Source organism: Botrytis cinerea, chromosome 4 (assembly GCF_000143535.2).
Source record: "Botrytis cinerea B05.10 chromosome 4, complete sequence".
Taxonomy (NCBI): Eukaryota; Fungi; Ascomycota; class Leotiomycetes; order Helotiales; family Sclerotiniaceae; genus Botrytis; species Botrytis cinerea.
The window spans coordinates 2,199,388-2,219,716 of record NC_037313.1 but is presented as its reverse complement, the minus strand read 5'-3'; the positions used below and the strand labels follow the sequence as shown (position 1 = coordinate 2,219,716).

Sequence of the window (20,329 nt, the reverse complement as noted above, 5' to 3'; positions counted from 1 at the left end):
TGTATACGGCTTGTGAAGGAGCTCTTTCAAATTTGTCGTACCCTCATTCATTTCCTCCACCAGCCTTCTCATTAGCTGCATTATATTCTCTGGACTACACACGTTTATTCCTTTACAATTTAGTTTTAACGATTGCAACTCATGCGGAAATACGAGGTTCAAAGGCAAGCCTAGAACTGGCGACAAAGCATTTTTGGTAGCCGGCAGAAAAGTCCAAACACTCATTTCCAATACTGTGAGAGCTGAGAAATCTTTTAGGGCCGAGAAGTCCGAGCTTCTCTGTGCATGAGTACCCAGCAATGCTCTCAAATTTCTTAAAGTATGCTTGAGATGAGACAGTCCTTCAATAATCTTTCCAAAGTCGACGCTGGACTCATGTTCGCCGTAAAGATGCCATGGTTGTGCGTTGGAATGAAATGTCTTCAAGACATCTAAACTTTTGAGGAATATAGCTGTCAGATGCCAGAAAGAATTCTTTTTCGAATAAGCAACAACTTCCAATGAACAGTCTTTCCATGGATTTTAATGCTCTAAACGAGTTATTCTTGTGTGTTTGCGGCCATCGTATCCACAAATGTCCTAGATGATTCTGACTAAAACACAAGAAGGAAAGTGTTCATTCGTATGATCTACCGGCTCTAAAAAGTAGCATGTTCCCTCGGTATCTCAATCATAAGGACCAAGATGACCATCAAACTAGGTCAAGTCTAGTGACGACACCAAAACCGCGATTTTCTGACCAGTGGTGATAGTTTTCGTAAATAGGTCAAACATTTCGGGGCTTGTTATGACAACTTTGCGGTACAAGCTTGGAATAGAAACTTTGTAAAGGTATCTTGAGCACCTGTTAAGAGATAGTATTGGATGGGAATAAACATTACTATAGTGTTCTTCCATCAGTCTTTTTAGCATTTCACCAACAATCTCATTTAGAAAGCTTTCCAAAGACATTTTGTAGTAAATATGCTCTACAGAAGTCTGAATTTGTGGTTATGCGGAGTACAATTATTATTGTAGAAGGTTCTCGGCATGAGGCTTAAGAATTCGCAAAGGTCTTGCGAGATCATATTTAAAAAATGCGTAGTCAATAATTTTGCTGTTGAATCATGAGTACAGATATTGTTTTTTTAATTACATGTCTTTAAACCGTTGTGAATGAGATCTGGAAAAGTTCTATCGTTCGGTAGAGGGAACTAATGAAAGAAAAGCAAGCACAACTGGGACTTGAGACTGAGACCAGGAGAAGATTATGCTTTCAGCAACTGCTCTCTTTAAAGAAATTTTAATCCAAACCCGCCATCGAGAGATATCGCATATTTGAATAATAGTTATTCATTATAAAAAAGAATTCCAAGGTTCGAATATGGTAGGGCTTGAAAGCGTTTCATAAAATTAGTGTTATCAAGCTTTACAATAATAGCTTAGATACTTTTGTTGGATGTAGAGGATGACAATCATAAGTACCAGAGTCTTGGTTCTTATGTGGACCAGATCCGGGTGCATGTTTTAGCCTGGGCATGATCTCGAGATGTGGCTCATTTCATGACTTTTTGAGAGATACCCAAGTGCGGTGGACTTTTTGTAGAATTGATTTATCGCAGTTTTCTTGGGGGCGGGGATATCAATAGAGATGGCTCAAGAATTGCACCTCTAGTATTAATATTCTGTTGAATATACTCTTGCTTTTAGATTGATAATGCGAAGCGTCTGACGCGTGATAAAAGCTGCAAAATCCCGCCTTTTCTTTTTAACTCCGCACGTTTGGAGCTTTGTTTTCGTGCAAGAAGAAAAGACTCTGAAATTGTATTTAGTTAAAACATTAACTGAAATTTCAAAGTAGTCACATGCATGACCTATGCCTTCATTACCACCGCTCAAGCTTGCTCTAATTCTTTTAGAGCTTATCACACAAACACGTCTTCAAGTTCCTAGAGCAATTTACTGCGCAGCTCAAAAGAAATTAGTCATCGCACGCCGAGGAAACAATGAAGGTCTTTCAAAATCCGAAAATTCTCCAGAATCATCTTCCACTGTTGCCATTGGACGTCTTCCACTTTTAATATTCATCTTGGTGGCATCAGGTATCTCGATTTTCTCGACTTGTTCCTGGGCCGTTTGATGGTTTTGACTCGGGACTCTAGAACTTATATTATACGTATCATTCAAACTTCGATTTGCAGTTGAGTTATTGTTCTCATCTGCGTTCTGCGCTGCTGCTGCTGCCTCAGCCTCTTCGCCTGCTGGTGTCCACTCCAATAAGAGCTGTTGCACAATATTGTCGTCAGTATGTTCAGTCCCTGATGCTCCATAAGGGTCGTATGATTTTCCATCATAGTGATCAGGGTAGTATGCAGGTCTTCGATCGAATGGAATAATAGGCTCTTGTATAAATTGTTGGGATGGGAGATTATAAGACGTTGGCCGAGGTGACGGCTGAGGTGATGGTGGTTGAATTCTTCTGGATATGTTCCAGTCATTGTATGCTCCACTAAATTTGTTTGGCTGAGGCCCTTTATGGTTTGGTTCATAACTTTGTCGCCAATTGACACTGTCAGTCACAGGTCTTGCCACTGAGGCCATTCTTCTGGGCAGGGATCCGCTTGGTCGATGATTTGACGCAGAGGCTCTATCAGCAAATGAACGTGCAGGTTGATTGCTATAATGATGTAAGGAACCTCTTTCTGGTGATCGTAACCTTGAATTGTCAAATGATAATTCACTCCTAGGAGATGGAGGCCTTCGTGAACTTCTTCCAGCAAGCGAATTTGGGCGAGGAACAGATGTTGTGGGTTTTCTGATGAAGGGATTGTTGGAGTTATTGCCGCGGAACGAGGTTCTCCAAGGTGACTCTGATCTTGAATCTTCATCTGATGAGCCACTTTCGAGGGACGGAGACCTTGATCTAGAATATCTCCTAGATAATGCGTGTCTTGGATCATCATCATATGCTGAATTTCTGCCCCGGTATCTGGCCAGTGGTTGAGGAAATCTTCGGTAGGGTACTCTTCCCACCCCATGAGTTCGTTGTGAAAGTTCATCATCTGAGCTGGAATGACCATCTGATTCAGACAGCTCAGGGCTCCTTATTCCCCGTCGCAGAGGTACTCTACGACTTTCTGCAAAGCCGACGCGCCGTCTATCATGATGGCCCTCGTCGTCAGTCGCGTGATCTCTCTCTCTGTGATCTTCGACCCATGATTCTGTTCTTTTGAACTTCACCGATGGATTACTGTTTACTATTGGATGATTTGTTTGTCTTTTTAGTTGTGGTTGCTTGAGCTTGTGTTCTTCGTCGTAAGCTTCGCGTTTGTCGGGCGCCCTCGAGGCCGCAGTAACGAAGCGTTTCCTAGTAGAAGGATCCGAGGGGTTCGACTTTGAATTAGAGTTCTTGCGCAAGGAGATATGGGCGCTTCTCAAAATTAGCACTTGAAGACATAGTTTCTAGGGATGATAAAGAAGAAATAATTGTTTACTCTTTGATGGCAGCAGCATTCGCATTCGTTGGAATCTGCAAAATTTCGTAATTATCATCAAGCGTTCGCTCGGAGTCAGAAATATCAACTTTAGAAATATCAGATATACTTGAAATACTTCTTAATGACTTGGGGGAGTTCGGAGGGATTGGTTCCGTGTCTTCAGTGGCGGTGTTCAAAAATGCCGGAGATGTTGTTTGAGGAGATTTTAACGATTTTGTAAAATGAATACTCTTAATGCTCGAAGTTATTTGGATATCATCGGCACCTCTGTCTTTCAAAGTTGAGGAGGAGCTCATAGTCCAACCGCTCTTCTCCGATCTTGAAGTGTTATCTGCTGGTTCATTTGAATTTCCCACAAGATATACTGTGATTGATAGGATTCCGTCACTAACAGGGCTGAGACACTTCCCATAGACGACTTCGAGCTGTGCAAGAGTCCATGTGATGCTACTATTGACTTCATTGTTTGAGTCGACTATCTTCTGAACCTGTCTTTGTTGTGGCACTGTGAGATCCAAAAGCTTCGTGATGACTGTCCCACTACTCGTGCTTAGCTCTAGAATTCTTCCAAGTATGTGTCTTCCCGAGAAATGTTGTCTGACGCCATGAGCATTTACCCAATCAGGAGACTGATACGAGCTTTCAATGAGTATTGGGTGAATTGTATATGCACCATACAAACAATCTCTATCGTCTATAGCTCGTGAGATAAGTTCCCCAAGTTGTTGGGGACCGAACGCATTACCATTACCATTACCATTACCATTGTCGCTCATATCCACTCGAGTTGGTGCAGATCTAAAATCGAGACCAAAATCTGGCGCCAAATCAAGGTGAGCCAGAGGCTTGTTGATAACAATAGCAATGTGGCCCTTTTCACCCCGCGACCACAATCGACTGGAATGTTTCTTCACTTCTTTGAGGCTTATGAGCGCTTTTCTATAGTTACCCTGAGGTTTCAAAATCTGGGTCAGACTAGCGGTCTCGGCTGATTCAAGAAAGCAAAATTCCTTCCACCAATCCTGCTGGGGAGTTTGCGATAGCATCCGTTCGATCTCCGATTTTCGTAATTTGAAATTCCTAACGGTGGGTATTTGCTGATAGCTCTGGCCTTTAATGAAAAATGCAGTAAGAAAGGTACCTTCTGGAATCATCCTGCTTATGTCATCTTCCGCAAGATTATTGCGTCTAAAGATATTTTTGAGGCCACCACTCTTGATTAAATTGTGCTTTGAAAAGTTATTTCCCGATGATTGGCTAGTGCCAACCTGAGAAAATTTAACATTGCTTATAGAGTTGGATGTTTCAGATGCCGTATAATTTGTGGGGGGCTCTCTGAACTTCGAGGGCGGCGAAAAATCGGGGCTTACATTATCGAATAACAATTCATTTCGCTTGTTGGATGTCTTTAAGGAACTACCTTCAATGTCTTGTTGAGAGCGATGATTAGTCGATGACGAGGATGAAGTTTTTATTGACGCCTCTGATGCTTTGCTTTGAGGGATGATTTTATCCTGCGACTTAATGCTTTTTTTCTTGTCTGAGAACTTCTCCATCACCGGCAGATTCGCCACCTCTAGCGATTCAGCGATTTCTTCCTTCTTAATGGCAAATCGTTCGTATGTTTTGCGATCGGGCTGATCGATGGTATCGTGAAGTTGTGTCTGGTTAGATAAAATAGGCGCCAAGGCAGCCAGTACCTTTGCCGTTACTGTCTCTACAGTGTCATCGGAAGTTGCCCTGGGTGGTGTGTCGTAAAAGCATGTTTTTGGTATTGTAGGATTCTTTAACTCTCCTATTATTCCTGCCCGGAGTTCATCTAGATCACCAGAAAGCAGGTCATACTGAACGGCTTGTGGGCCTGAGTTTCGCGCTTGAATTATCTCATCAATTGCGACTGCAGTGGGTTGCTGTAATGTTGGGATATTGTCGCTAAAATCGATGAGATCTTCAGAGTTATCATTAAATGAACCAGGAATCTTTTGTCGACTCTCTGAAACGGAAATATTTGGTTCCAGATTATGCGATGTTTCTGGTTGAAACTGTTTTGCCTGCAAAACATGAGCGTGCCGTGGCACTTCATTTCTTGATTCATTGTGCGAATCGATTGTTTTGTCCTTTACCTCGATATCGTTGATCTGCATTGCTGGCCTCAAAATATTGTTGGCTTGTTTACAGCCAACTTGATATTTGACCGATGGCGCGTTGATAGCCTGTGCTGGAACAATACTTTCATTATTAATAGTAGAAACCTTCGGATACCAAGATTTGGCGGAGGCTCCGGTTTTCGGACGTTCGTGTTCTTTTTGATTTGGGGGGTACTTGGAAGTTTTTTTGGCTGAACTCTCGTCTTCCACATTCATGGAAGCTTTTGTACTTCGCTGTGCCACTGTGGAAAGGTTGTCGATATCTCTTGTCTTTTCGACTGGCATAAAATGATCCAAATATGTCTTCGTTTCATAATTCCCCATACCTTTCATGAGTTCAGGCTTCAGTCTCGCTTCAGCATCATGATGTGCCATATAACTCTTAGCGGCGTCGATTGTCTGATTGCCGGGGCCCATGGCATATCCGGCATTTGTTTTCCCTTTGGAGTCTTGGCCTTGCAGAAAGCTGCCCTTGGTCTCAGCATCCATTCTCAAAACAGAGTTCAGTGGATCATCTGGAACAGCCGGAGGAATAACTTTGCGAAAGGGCATGTTTTCTCTTTGATTCAGCTCAGAATTTTGGAAGAAACTCTGTGGAATATAGGTATAAGGATTGTCAACATATCGTATCCCGCTGGCTACAGGAATAAGATGCTTTCTACCGATTTGGTTGATGAACCTATGGTTCAAATGCTGCGTTTCGTAATCATTCATTCTGGAATGAAACATGTAGTTTGTTGCTTCTGGGCGCATTCCGGCCACTTGCTCGATACCACGTGAAGTCATGTCATACGGTACAGTATGCATGGCATTAATAGAAGCTGATCCTCTATACTTGTGTAAGCTCAATATTATATCGGCGAATAAAAATCTAGACTTACGATCTGGGTCCATTCAATCTGACACTGATAACCGTGAAAAGCAGATTCAAACTTGCTTGAAGTTCATGAAGTTCTCTTGCATATTGAAGAAGTTTGTGTGTTTGTAGCGGGGACAAGTATCTTGCAAGCCACGATTCTCTGAGTTTGCGGACTTTCGCTAAAGTTTCATCGACTTTCAGGAATTGCGAAGGTCTTTCTGGATCAAATTTCACATCCTCTTTGTATTCATTCAGCCTATTGGCAATCTTGAGCTCCAGTTCGTTTGAGTCGTCCTTGTACAAGACCCATGCCTCCACTCTCCAAAATACCTTGAGACAATCGTCTGTAATACCTTGAATTTGTCTGATCCCGCGCGCATTAAGTGTCGCTTTTTGTCCCAACTTTAAGCGCTCACTTTCCTGTTTCAAAAAATGATTGACGTATTCGAAGGAAACACTTGCAGCACGGATGTTTGTCAATGTTGCTTTGAGATTTTGTGCGGCTGCGCCAGCATCAGTCGCGTACTTCGTCAGGATTTGTACCAATTGGAGGCCAAAACTTGCAATACCAATTGCCGAGCTTGCAGCTCCCAGAATTGTGATAGGGTCCATCAAGAAATCGTTATAACGGAAGGTCTCATCATCAGAGAAGAAAGAAGCTGATTTCTTCAAAGTGATGATTCCACACCTTTCTTTGGCCAACACTATATGTATCACCCACCAAGACTCTGGGCTTAGCAAATAAGCTGCATGGTATTATCTTATCTACTTATCATTACGCGAGTAGTGGGCGGAGTTCTGTAGAGCTTTGCGGATGGGGAAAGTGATCCTTGATGACTGCATGATTGTGACCCTGTTGATCACATACGCAAGCTTCTATCTTCAAAGAATTGAAACCGACGTTCGAAGAACTTGTAAGGCAGATTAGACTTCAACGAATTGATTTTCGTGCGACCTGTAAGCCAGATTTCTACCAATCTCCTGCCTCTCGTGCCTGTAATTATGTACTACAAGGCGCCCAAGACAGTTCAATATGCCCCCTTGACATTAGACACATCAATTACCAATGATTTTGCAACATGAAATTTTTCGGAAACAGAATTCATCTAATTGATATACATCACCTGGCCCGTTGCTACTGCGCCTTGAGCGACCGCAGGCTGAAGCCTTCTGAATATTGATTTTGAGCCAATGTAAGCATAATGTTTTTGGGGAGCCTCACCCCGCCTCTCGGACGAAATCAAGGTCAAACGAGCCGCAGACCCTCTTTGTGCATTTGAAAACAATTGATGTTGCATCGCGCGAACTTGAGAGTTCTAGATGACGAAATGTTGGGGGCTTCGGGGGCTTTTATGAATTAGCTCCAGGCTGTATTATTACCTTCGTGTAACTTTCTCTACCATATACCTAGTCTTTTCCACCACCACCATGAAATCATCATCCTCAGCGTCAGCAAACCTAACCATAGCGCCATGCGTCTTCCCCAATTTAACCACGACTTCAAGCTTGCCATTCCCATCTTCACTCATTCTCTCACCTACCGTATCCAAATGCCTAACCCTCCCTTCCTCGCTTGCCACCTCTCTAAACCACACAATATCCCAATCTAAATGCTCACCCAATCGATCAAATCTTTCACTTCCGTTTTTCAACCACATCATCTCTCTCCTCAACTCCTTCATCTCGCTACTCAATGTGGCTTCTGGCAATGCAAGCACCGTGTTCAGATTTTCTAATCCCATATTTTTGGCTACCCCGAAAAACAAAAAGGCGTGGGTTGAGACTTGGATATCGCTGGAAGGCGGAGCGATGGTCATTGTCTGATTTCGTTAGCACAAGTCATTTCTTAACATGCAAGAAGATAGGAGCAATATGAAACATATCGGATCGAGAGAATACATACGGCCCGTACTAAAGGACCCCCAAAGCTGTGCGCACACCAAATTATTTTCCTTCCCTCACTCTTTGTCTCAGTTCTTAATTCGCCAACGCTCTTCAGTAATTCAGCGCCGATAACTTCGACGGGGTCTCGACGTGCATATCCAAAACTGAGTGCTCGAATATTCACGCCTGAATGTGCTTCCAAAATCCCAGGTAAAAGATCGCGTAACCAAAGTACTCCATTATCGCTGTGTGTCCAGGAATTGATGGGATGTCCATTTTGGCCGTGGATGGCTATGATGCTGGAAATATTAGTTATTGATGATAAAAGATGAATTTGGAGACATACTCAATAGTTGCATCGGGAGAATCATGTATCATTTTCAGACCAATCGATGCTGGATCTTGGGGTACCATCGGCACGGGTTTAGAGGGGGGTGGCTGTGGATCATTGACATTGCATTTCGAGATTTTCAATCGAAGTTTCCCAAAAGCTCTCTTCATTATTAATTTTTGGTATGATTTGAAGTAATATTTTTCTGATTACTATACGACTTTTTCAAAGTGTTCATTACAACCACTAACGATTGAATATATAGAATAGATTGACTCGATATTTAGGACGGTTTGAACAGTGTATTGAAGCGCGTTGAGGCACTGGCGCATGCGTTGATTCCCTACGGCACCCTCGATCACGCGTTTGTCCGATAACAATGATGTAAATTGAGTAATATCAGGGATGAAATGTTGGATCATTTCTGAGCCGTACATGGTGACAGTGATGTCGGTTGCAATGATAGATGAGCCAAATTCGTGCGTGGCTGTTGGAACATAGAAAATGCGTGGAATCAAGTAGACAAACGTGTTTTACCAATGTCATTTTCGTGTATCAAGGTTATAATCTATTGAGTTGTTCGGAAGAATCGTGGCATGGCACAACAAATCAGTTGCCAGACGAGTCAGTGTGAAGATCAAATGTTCCACTTTATGATCATGTGACTTTGATCGATTTATCATCAGCTTCACGACCTCTTCCCATGACTTATCATGCAATCTCAGCCCTGAAGTTAGTGTACAGCATCCAATGTTGCACAGGTAGGTCGTACAATAATTCAGCTATCAAAATTTTCTCCGAGTCTACACGCGTTAGGGTCATCACGTGTAGCGACCAAAAGAGCGGAAATGCTCACCCCCTTCATCGCCCCTCGCTTCATCCGGACTCCCTTTCATAAAGCAACTTCACAGTGGTGCACAATCCAAAATACTAGAAGCTAATAAGTCCGGACTTTTACGAAGTAGAGAAGAACAAGAGTTAAGAGCCTATGACAGGTTATTATTCCATCAAGTGGAGTACCCAATTTAATCCAACTTTACACAATTCGCCTTCGGAAGTTTGATTCACCGATAGCCATTCCAACTTTTCAAGCCAATCTTGCCAATATGATACTAGTAGCAGACCGCTATCTGATAGTACGCGGGCACTTCCTTTTCTGGAAGATTCGAAAAAGGTACCAGAGGCTAGTTCATACTTCGATATGTCAATTGGTGCGAAGCCTTTACGTTAGAAGGGATACCGCCGTTTTAAAATTAATCATAAGCTAATATAAATGTTAATGGCCAACGCATTATTTGAGAGGCATGGCAAAAAACGCCTCGGCGTACAAATTGCCAATTCCCATCAAGTTCAGGCGGAAAAACGTTCTCTAACGTTATCACACTGAAGATCCTCGTGCTATTAAATTGCCGTATATGATCAATTGCAAGTAATTTTCACCACTCAAAATTCACTTCCTGAATAACATTCTTTATGATTGGCTGTCGACACTTCATGCATCTTATCCGGACATCACCCACGCTATCGCTCGACCACTAAGTGTTGCCGTGCAGTCCGTCGATCCCCGCTATTACTGACTAACCCTGAAAATATTTGAAAACTGTAACTTTAACTTCCAATTCGAGGATTCTTTTCCCCTCCAACCCAGGTCAAAGTGTGATCAAACACCCAAAGACCTGGACAATCATACCCCGCATTCTCCAGTCCTGCACGAGGGCAGTTGGAACTTGAAAGTGGAACGATAGGCAGCATAAGAAACCTGGGGACCCCAAATTCAGAAGATGGCTCTATCTTCGACATCTGACGATCTGGCCGCACAGTCGGATACCGATAACACAATGGGCAACATTCACAATCTCGATCACATTGAAGGCAATGAGAAACCTCTTCATTTTCCTGAAGAGGACGATCTCAAAGCCTCGACATCAATGGAACAGATGATTAAGGATGCGAGAGCATCTACGGAAAAGGAACATAACATGTCACTACTTCAGGGAATCAAGTTGTATCCTAAAGCTATCGGATGGTCTCTTCTGATCTCGACATGTATTGCTATGGAGGGATACGACGTCTGTTTACTGAGCAACTTTTGTAAGTTCAATAGACCCAGACTCTATGGAAGGTTCATTATACTGATAATTCAGATGCATTTCCTCAATTCAATGAGAAGTATGGTGAACAATTACCTGATGGGACATGGCAGGTGCCAGCTAAATGGCAAGCAGGTTTGAGTAATGTAAGCCAACAATTGTATCGCTGACAGCTGGAATTCAATTACTCACGTGTCGAACAGGGTGCCAATGTTGGTGAAATTATTGGTCTATTCATCAATGGCTGGGTTTCCGAAAGATTTGGATATCGATACACGGTCATGACTTGTTTGAGTCTGATCATTGCATTCACGGCAATTTTCTTTACTGCTCAAGACGTCATTGCGCTGGAAGTTGCTGAGGTTCTATGTGGTATTGTAAGTCTACCTCAACCCAACCTTTTAGAAACTTTTATTAATACTTGGTAGCCATGGGGAGTCTTTCAAACGCTCACTGTTACTTATGCATCAGAAGTTTGTCCTCTTGGACTTCGTGGATACCTCACTACCTATGTCAATTTCTGTTGGGGATTGGGCCAAGTCATTGGTATCGGAGTTATCAAATCTATGTTACCACGAACTGACGAATGGGCTTATAAAATTCCTTACAGTCTACAATGGATGTGGCCAGTTCCACTCCTAGTTGGTATTGCACTTGCTCCAGAATCTCCATGGTGGCTTGTTCGAAAAGGAAGAGTCGAAGAAGCTAAGAAATCGCTTCTTCGATTGACCAGTCTAAACAAGGAAACAAACTTTGATGCCGATGAGACTATTGCAATGATGGTTCATACTACGGCAATTGAGGAGAAAATCACCAAAGGATCAAGTTACATGGATTGCTTCAGGGGTGTAGACAGACGTAGAACTGAGGTAAAGTTCCCCGTGAATTATATGAAAATATTAGAAGCTAACATTCAACAGATTGTCTGCATGGTATGGGCTATGCAAAATCTTAGTGGAAACTCCTTTTCAGGCTACTCTACCTATTTCCTGCAACAGGCCGGCCTGCCCACCTCGACATCCTACGACTTTGCTATGGGTCAATATGGTATCAACATGGCTGGGGTTTTTGGAGCCTGGTTCCTCATGAGCATAGGAATTGGTCGACGATCTCTCTACCTTTATGGTCTTTGTATCTTGTGCAGTATGCTTTTTATTCTCGGATTCCTAGGTCTCGTTCCAGCTTCACATAAAACCGAGGCATCGCTTGCTACTGGCTCTATCATGTTGGTATGGGCATTGGCATACCAACTTACCGTGGGCACGGTTTGCTATTCTTTAGTCGCCGAATTATCTACAAGAAGACTTCAAATCAAGACTGTGGTTTTGGGGAGAAACTTGTATAATATTGTGGGTATTGTCTGCAGTGTTATTACGCCATATATGCTCAATCCTGGTGCTTGGAATTGGAAAAATTATGCAGGATTCTTTTGGGTATGTTGATTTAATGTTTCTTCGCAATCATTTGATGAATACTATAGACTAATACCAAGTTCTAGGGCGGAATTTGTTTTCTTTGCATCATCTACACCTATTTCCGCCTTCCTGAGCCTCAAGGCCGCTCTTTCGCTGAACTCGATATACTATTTGAGAGAGGCATTAGTGCGAGAAAATTTGCAACTACCAAAGTGGATGTTTTTGATGATGATGTGAGCGTGGATAGTACGAGTGCGGTGAAGAACTATGATGAGAAGAGTGCCGCTGGCGCCAGAGCACAGGATATTGGAGCTTCATCTTGAGATGGTGGGTGCAAATACGAGATTCAAGTAAATTGGAAATCAATGAATGTGATGGGATGAGCGATATGACGACACGATGATGAGTGGGTGAATATTTTCAAGGAGCTAAATGATGAAACGGCAAACGGCGAAAGATGAGAGCTTCAGGGGAAACGGAAGGAAGATTGCATTGCGTCTACCTCAAAGATTGAAGAATAGACACGGCGTTGGGACTTGCAGATATAGTGATGATAATGGATGCGATTGCTGATTGACGAACGGGAGGTAGTTGGATATGTTAAGAATTTTTTAATGCAATGTAGATACTCATTTATTAATACAATATACATAGCTTTGCTCAAGGACCTGTCCTTCTTGTTCTTGTTTACTTGCGGGCAATGAGGGAAATTATATGGCAAGTTTGCATTTTTAGATTGTTGTAGCCCTTCCTCGAATGCTTAACGCCAAGCGCCCCTCTGTATCCGAAATACAACAAAAAAGAATTTTTGATCAGGGACTGCGGCTTTGATACAGAGCGAAGTTGTCGGAGGACTTTACCTTGACATAGATTACTGCTTCTTCCTGGGTCTGCTGACTCGGTAACGCACCACGAAAGATGCCAGCATTTACGTTTTCCGAAATAGTAAGGCAATGGGATGAAAATAAAGCGACAAAATATTCAAGATGAAGAATGCTAGCTGCGAATTACATTCATACACTCTTTTAATGTATTCCTCGTGGAAATACCTCGTTCAAACAACCTTTTGATAATCATACAAGTCACTCTATTCAGAATATGCTTTCTATGAACTATACATACCCTTACGAATATGAAGTGGATGCAAAATCAGACCCATCTGGTAATCAAGTTCACTATATAAAAAAACCCTATTCGAATGCTGCGAGTTTTATAAAGTCATTGTGATACTATGGTGTCCAAATTTGTTCTTGTCATTAGCTATTTCAATATCGTCGGGTTGGAGCATCGTCTTGTTTCATCGACGATCCTCTACACGTATCTGCCACTGCGCTCCTCTGATCTATTACAATCTTAAATCTTGTAGTCGTCATGGCAACTGGCAAATCCCATTCTAGATTTCTACTAATTTCTGGTGCACTGGGAGAACAAGTCGAGTGTCTTGCGGATCTTATTCACTACTGAAAACTTCTGTAGTAAGATTGTGAATGAATATGGTGTTTCACATGGTATGCTTTATACTTTCTTCTGTTATGATAACTTATGGATTTCCCTCCTCGGACCCACTACACCATAAGTTCTTTCTTTCTTCTAATAAATCAACATCCTTCTTGAATCATTCCCCTTTTGTATACTTGGCATATGAACCTCTCTGATATTTCTGTTGAACTTCAACTTTAACTGCAAATTCAAGGGCGTTACTCTTAAGGATAGAGCGCCCAAATTCATCATACTAGCCTCATATATTGCGGGATGCTTTCCACAATCTTACGATCGTCAATATGCTTCTACTAGTAAAGTAACGACGTAGAAATCATGTAGCATTGTTGCTAGAATATGCGGTCGTATATCTTTGCTGTAATTGCACATTAGCTATTTATCCATCCCAATCCCCACCATTATGAATTCAGGGACCTTTCACTATCATTCCAAAATCTGTAAGCGTCAACCAACCCTTCCTTAATATTCCGGCCTCTAAAGCGTTCAAGCTTCCTATAGAGAATCCAGGTAGCAAGACTTCACACTTTCAGCTCTCTTGAGTCAACATGAGATTTCTGATAATGATATGTTTCGTAATTCTATCATCCCATAATCCACTCGCCTCCATTATTATTATACCTCTTGCCCTCTGCCCCTTCCCCGAGCATTCCAAGCCTATCCTTTGACTCCGGGGTCAGTGAACTTATCTCATCTTCCTATACTAAATCACTTATCCACTTTCCTCAGGCTCATGAAAATTCACTTCTTTTGCCTCAACACAACAATACATAAAGCCTCTCCACCCCAACCATCAAATCTCAAACAAAAGTCAAAATAAACCCAGTTGCTTCCTCGAAGGTGTGATCCATATTCATCAAGCTGTCTTGATTGTTCTACTTCAGCGGACAATACTTTCTGTTAGTTTAAGAACAGATTTAGAACCGAGAAACTCGAAGGGAGTATGATTATTATTGATTTGTTACTAGTGCCAATCACACTCTATGAATAGTTAAATTTTTGATTGTCAAATAAAACTTCTCATTGTCATTGTACTTTTCATTCCCAGTGTATTCATCATCGGGACTAGTTCTGCTCTCCCCTTTTGCCAATTTCCCACCAGCAATTTCGGTTAATGACAATCCTCTCCAGCATAAAGAGAAGCGAAAACTAATTTTCTGTTAACCTCACTTGGAAACGTTGTTTTCTAATCAATCTATGCAGAAAAGAAAACACACTATCTCTCTTATATACACTTACCTCAAATCTCCTTTCCTCACCCCCCCCCCATCTTTCATGAACATTCTCACTCTCCCTCCCCCCCTCCAAGCCAAAAGTTTCATTAAACTCCAATTCAGTATCAACATCTTCAACAACCAACATAATTCTTCCTATTTTCCCACATCTGAGCTCTACATAAACCCTCTCAATTCTCATTCCATACACATGCGAACTAACCACATTATGACTTTGCCCCATAGCACTGCATTGCACTGCACTGCAATATCCGACATCTAATATCTACTAATATCTGATATCTGATATGTGGAATGCACAAGCAAGATTAGAATATATTTATCCGAATACCTTGACACTTCGCATCGAAATGACATAATGATAGCCTAACAAGAAGACGAAGCTAAGTTTTCACTGCCGCCATCACCAGTATTTCGTGTTGTGATTTCCACTCACAAATATCCATCCCTATTTTCATCATCATCATCATCATCATCATCATCATCATCCCAACATTGTCTTTGCCTTTTCTATATCTCTATTATCAAATTTCTTCATTTCTCATTCCTCCTCACTCATTCTTCCTTTTCCATACCGCTCCCCCACCTTCTCACTCACCCCCCTTAATTTCCTTCCCCTTCCCTTATCTACCCTCTCTCAATTCTAACCCTCAACATTAACATCAACATCCACATCCACATCCTCACCCACCAACCTCCCCTCCCTCCTCCTCCTCCTCCTCCTCATTACCACTACCACTACCACTACCACTACCATCATACACTTACTCATTTTATTCATTTACTCCAAACAATATCCAATATCCAATACCCAACACCCAAACATCCAAAAAGACAACAAAGTCATCACCCAAAAAATACTGAACCAAATATATTCATTAATTCTCCATTGTCATTTTCATTTTCTCCACACCTACATAAATACATACACCCACCATACACCATCCATACATCCTTTCCATCCCCACTCCATTCATTTCTATCCACACTATAATATCCTAACATCAAGTATCAAGACTTATAACAATAATCCATCCATCCATCGCAAACCCATGCATGCATACATACATACACTAATTGATATCAATTCTCCAATTCTCCAAATCCACAATTCCTCTTCCACTCTCCTTCTATCCTCTATTCATCTGTCATCACATCATCACATCGACCTCAATATACACCGCTCACTTCTCCGCTGCGGCACCACTCTTCAATCCTCCCTTTCCTCCAAATCTAAGATCGCTTTCCAACTCATCCCCTGGTTGATCATTTCTACTATACATCTTATATTCTACCGAATCTTTGAATTCCAACTTCCCTGATTCAACCTGTTTTCTGGTTGCTGTGAGTTTAGATTTAGGAAGACCCATTGATTCGAGGAATTTGACGGCTATTTTATTGTTAGTGAGTAATTATTATAGATTTCCGAAGATAAGAATTCGGAAAGGAGAAATTTGATATTCAGGGATAAAACTTACTATCAGTCCACTCAACCTCCTTTCTCTTACTGCTCCATCCAAGTTCTCCAGCCATAATATCGATAACTCTTGGTGCTGCCTCCAGAGCAGCTTGTGCATTCAAAAATGCCAATCTAGTTCTTCTCGCAAGTACATCCACTGCTGTTTGAGCATATTCATGTCTAACAGCGTATCTAACCTCACCATCCACGAATGGATAAAGAGGAGAAATCTTTTCACCTCTAACTGGGAAACGTTGTTCTGTAGGTGAAGAAAGGGATGCTACAGTCCAAGCTCTATCACCGTAATTCTCAGTCAAATGTTTAGCAACATCTGTTTCTAGTCCAAAATGTTGGATAAGGTTGATGAAAAGAGTTTTCGAAAATCCATGTGCACCGACCAATTTAACTTGATGAGTTTGACAAGTACCATTGAGATGAGCACCATCATCATGAAGTTGAGTTCCTGAAACATCTGGTGCATCTCTTACTGGCTTAGTCTTAAGTCCAAATTCCGAAATGGCTTCATCAACACATTCTTCTGCCATTTGACGGTAAGTTGTCCATTTACCACCTGCACAAGTCAAGAGACCTGAGGGTGAGATATTGATGAGATGGTTTCTAACGAGAGATTCCGTATTCTTCGCATTTGGATCTTTAACCAAAGGACGAATTCCTGACCAAGCAGCTAGAACATCGCCTCTTCTAACATTGATATCTGGAGCAAGGTATCTTCGAATTTCCGAAAGAATCCAATCGATTTCCTCTTCTGATGCAACTGGGTTATACGAGATCTTAGTTGGAGAATCTGTGGTACCAGCGATTGTATTTCCTTGCCATGGAAGAAAGAAAATCACTCTGCCATCTGAGGTTTTAGGATCAATAAGACCCATCTTTTGAGGACTGTAATAACCAGGAAGAATGACGTGAACACCTGAACTTGGTGCTACAATTTCCTTAATCCCTTGATCATCCATCTTTCTAATGGAATCGCAGAAAGGACCTGTTGCATTGATAACACCCTTTGCTCTGATCTTGAATTCCTTTGATGATTTTCCATCCTTCTCATCTATCAGATCTCTTACGGTTGCACCGCACAATTTTCCATTGGCGTCCTTTTCCAATCCAGTAACTTCGAGATGGTTTACCACTGTACCTCCATATAGCGCGGCAGTCATAGCCAATGAGACATTCATTCTCGAATCGTTATGGGCACCATCGTAATAAACCAGAGCACCCACCAAATTGTCCTTCTTCAACATTGGGAAAGCGTCAAGAGCCTTACTCCTCGTCAAAAAATAACTCGTTTCGATACCCTCACTTCCAGCCAAGAAATCATACGCCTTTGTACCTGCCCAGTAATAAGGAGCTTTCCACCACTTATCCAAGGGCAACATAATCGGTAACCAACTCGACAAATGTGGTGCTGTATCCAAAAAGTATTTTCGTTCCCTCAATGCCTCCTTCACCAACGCATACTGATTGTAATCCAACTCCCACACTGCCTTTTCCAAATATCGCACACCTCCATGGACCAATTTTGTACTCTTGGAACTTGTGCCACTGCTAAAATCATCTCTTTCGACCACTGCCACTTTCAATCCGCGAGTTGCTGCATCGAGGGCTACACCTGCACCTGTGGCTCCGGCTCCTATGACCAATAAATCATATACATCGTCTTCGTTCTGCGGCACACTTATGGAGCCCTGAGATCCTCCACTTCTCTTCAAATCTGCAATTTGTTCTAATCTGCTCTTGATCTTGGGGAATCTGGGAGGGATAAAATGGCCATCTGCGCCGAAGGGAGGAACGACGGCGGAATCTGAGCCCGGGATGTTTCGTGGTCGGTATGTGTAATAGAGGACACCACCACCGACTGTCGTAGCTCCGATTGTGTATAATAGAGGTTTTGCGAGGCGTTGACGGAACGCCATTATCAATTAATGAAATATGCGAATGGGAATGGAAATTCGTGGGGGAGATGGAGGAGAGGAGCACGAGGAGGTTTCGAGGGATGGAGAGGGAGAAGTTGGAGTAATGGCGAGTTTGGAGAGTTGGAGACTTATGGAGCGGCAAAGCTGTTCTGGTCTCAGGCAAAGTCCAAGTGGAGATTTTGGCTCGTGTTGGGTTGTGTGTATGATGATGAAAGCGCCTGGCTGGTATGCCAAACTTGCTAAATATTAATTGAATGCAGATCAGCCCGCTTTAGTGTTCCAACTAAGGGAATCCCAATTGAATTGAGCAGTCCGGATGGCAACCAAAAATCAAAAGGAATTATCCCAAGGTGGAGGTGTTGGTGGTATTGAGGTTGGGTTCGGGATACTTTATGTAGCTACTATTAAACAAATGACTGAATCCTAGAATGAAATCAAACCGAGCATCTGGAATGTCGAGAGGGCAATGGCGAAGGTATGGATGGGTGGATGATATCTGCTGGGAGAAGAAGAAAAGGGCGAAGAAACAACAGCACGTTTACATCTGAGGGGTAATGCTCTGACTATATGTATGTACATTGACATCGATATCGACATCGACATCTCCATGTCTTTTTTTCCAGCTATCATTTCCATTTCCATTTCCATTTCCATTTCACACCTCACTCGCCCTTCGCCTTCACTCCCACCACGCCTCGCCCACCAAGCGTCTCCCACCATTCAACCAAGGAACGTGCACCCGGATGTCCATTTTCGGCCAAGCGCGTTCGTTCTGATCTTTCTCCGTTCCGTTGCACCATTCCCATTCCCCCCCTGCTCCCAATTTTCCATTCTTCCAAGAAATTCTTCCTCCAATGGCACCAGAGCAACATCTGGGCGGGTTCTAGATGCTGCGTATACACGCTCGACACAGCACATGCAGACGTGATCGAAACATTACCGCCACTGCACCAGACACCAGCCCAAGATCGAGAACATGGATGGCACAAATAGGCGCGGAATAACCGGAAAAAGGGGCTCACATATCTAGGACGCACTATAGAAATACTCCACCCTAAAAAGTCATGCCATCAAATCAAATTTTATTTCATCCGGAAAAGTCGAATGATTCCACTTCTTCTGGAACCATGTAAGGGTATGGCAACTGGTATGGAAACACTTGGTGAGGACATCTGAAGTACTTGGAAATTACCCCACGTGCCCACCTTTTTCTTGTCCCATGGGACATTTTTATCTGGGGCTGGAATGTTGTCCATGTTGATCCTTTGTGTGCGTTCGTTCGTTTGTGCGTTCGTTCAGTGCGGATGGCTGTTTATATACCGGAGTGCCACCGAATCGAATAAGCTGATATCATACACATGTTCTTGGGACCCTTCTCGTCTGGTGAGATAAATGAGAGTGCTGGTGTCGAAGGAATTGGAAGATCGTGACATCAGATTCAGAGTTCATGTTCCTGTCAGAGTCAGACACATACGATCGCTGCAGTTCTGTCGGAGCAGTCTTCAGATTTCACACACGCTTGATTTCCGATACCCGTATTTAGGTTGGATATCGGTGAGTCAATCTGCACGGGGTTTTTTGGCATTCGTTAGCTTAGCGATCATCACCAAACAACCAAGATCTGCATGTTTGAGGACGACAGATCACCATTTTCTCACTTACTCAGTTATGCGACGATTATATATCTGTTCTCGAGCGCAGCGAGGTCAAGGGGGTTTGGGGGCTTGCCCCCATCAATTCAAAAGTCATGCATGAAATAGAATATCGCTCCGCTGGCCCTTCGGGGACCACTGCCGTGGAGGCAGACTATTTGATAGGATTTCATTTTTTATCCACCCACGAATGTTATACGAATCACATATATATATGTATATGGTTATATATATATAGCTTTCGAAGAACTCGGGATATCACAATCTGATATAAATGCTGACCTTTATGTTGCCCGCTCAAGGGAATGTGTGTTCGGCTTTGGATTCGCCTCGATCCACGAGCTTACAACAGA

At 42.5% G+C, this 20,329-nt stretch overlaps 4 protein-coding genes across 4 annotated transcripts; 1 reads left to right on the top strand and 3 right to left on the bottom strand.

The window, feature by feature from the left end:
* Window positions 1-1,100: 1,100 nt before the first annotated feature.
* Window positions 1,101-7,175, bottom strand: BCIN_04g06430 (hypothetical protein). Its single transcript, XM_024692726.1, has 3 exons — window positions 6,505-7,175; window positions 3,474-6,452; window positions 1,101-3,409 (listed from the first exon to the last, which is right to left on the bottom strand). Exons 1-3 carry the CDS (start codon window positions 7,092-7,094, stop codon window positions 1,951-1,953), a joined length of 5,028 nt encoding a protein of 1,675 aa, XP_024548507.1. The 5' UTR covers window positions 7,095-7,175; the 3' UTR covers window positions 1,101-1,950.
* A 349-nt stretch (window positions 7,176-7,524) lies between these two features.
* Window positions 7,525-9,288, bottom strand: BCIN_04g06420 (hypothetical protein). The gene is made up of 3 exons (XM_001557768.2): window positions 8,713-9,288; window positions 8,386-8,665; window positions 7,525-8,302 (listed from the first exon to the last, which is right to left on the bottom strand). The coding sequence occupies exons 1-3, from the start codon at window positions 8,865-8,867 to the stop codon at window positions 7,859-7,861; spliced, it is 879 nt and encodes a 292-aa protein (XP_001557818.1). The 5' UTR covers window positions 8,868-9,288; the 3' UTR covers window positions 7,525-7,858.
* A 715-nt stretch (window positions 9,289-10,003) lies between these two features.
* On the top strand, window positions 10,004-12,865 carry BCIN_04g06410 (hypothetical protein). Its single transcript, XM_024692725.1, has 6 exons — window positions 10,004-10,788; window positions 10,842-10,933; window positions 10,991-11,164; window positions 11,216-11,656; window positions 11,708-12,220; window positions 12,286-12,865. The coding sequence occupies exons 1-6, from the start codon at window positions 10,479-10,481 to the stop codon at window positions 12,523-12,525; spliced, it is 1,770 nt and encodes a 589-aa protein (XP_024548506.1). The 5' UTR covers window positions 10,004-10,478; the 3' UTR covers window positions 12,526-12,865.
* Window positions 12,866-15,795: 2,930 nt separating this feature from the next.
* On the bottom strand, window positions 15,796-18,976 carry Bcgut2. The gene is made up of 2 exons (XM_001557765.2): window positions 16,413-18,976; window positions 15,796-16,324 (listed from the first exon to the last, which is right to left on the bottom strand). The coding sequence occupies exons 1-2, from the start codon at window positions 18,322-18,324 to the stop codon at window positions 16,119-16,121; spliced, it is 2,118 nt and encodes a 705-aa protein (XP_001557815.1). The 5' UTR covers window positions 18,325-18,976; the 3' UTR covers window positions 15,796-16,118.
* Between the last annotated feature and the right edge of the window lie 1,353 nt (window positions 18,977-20,329).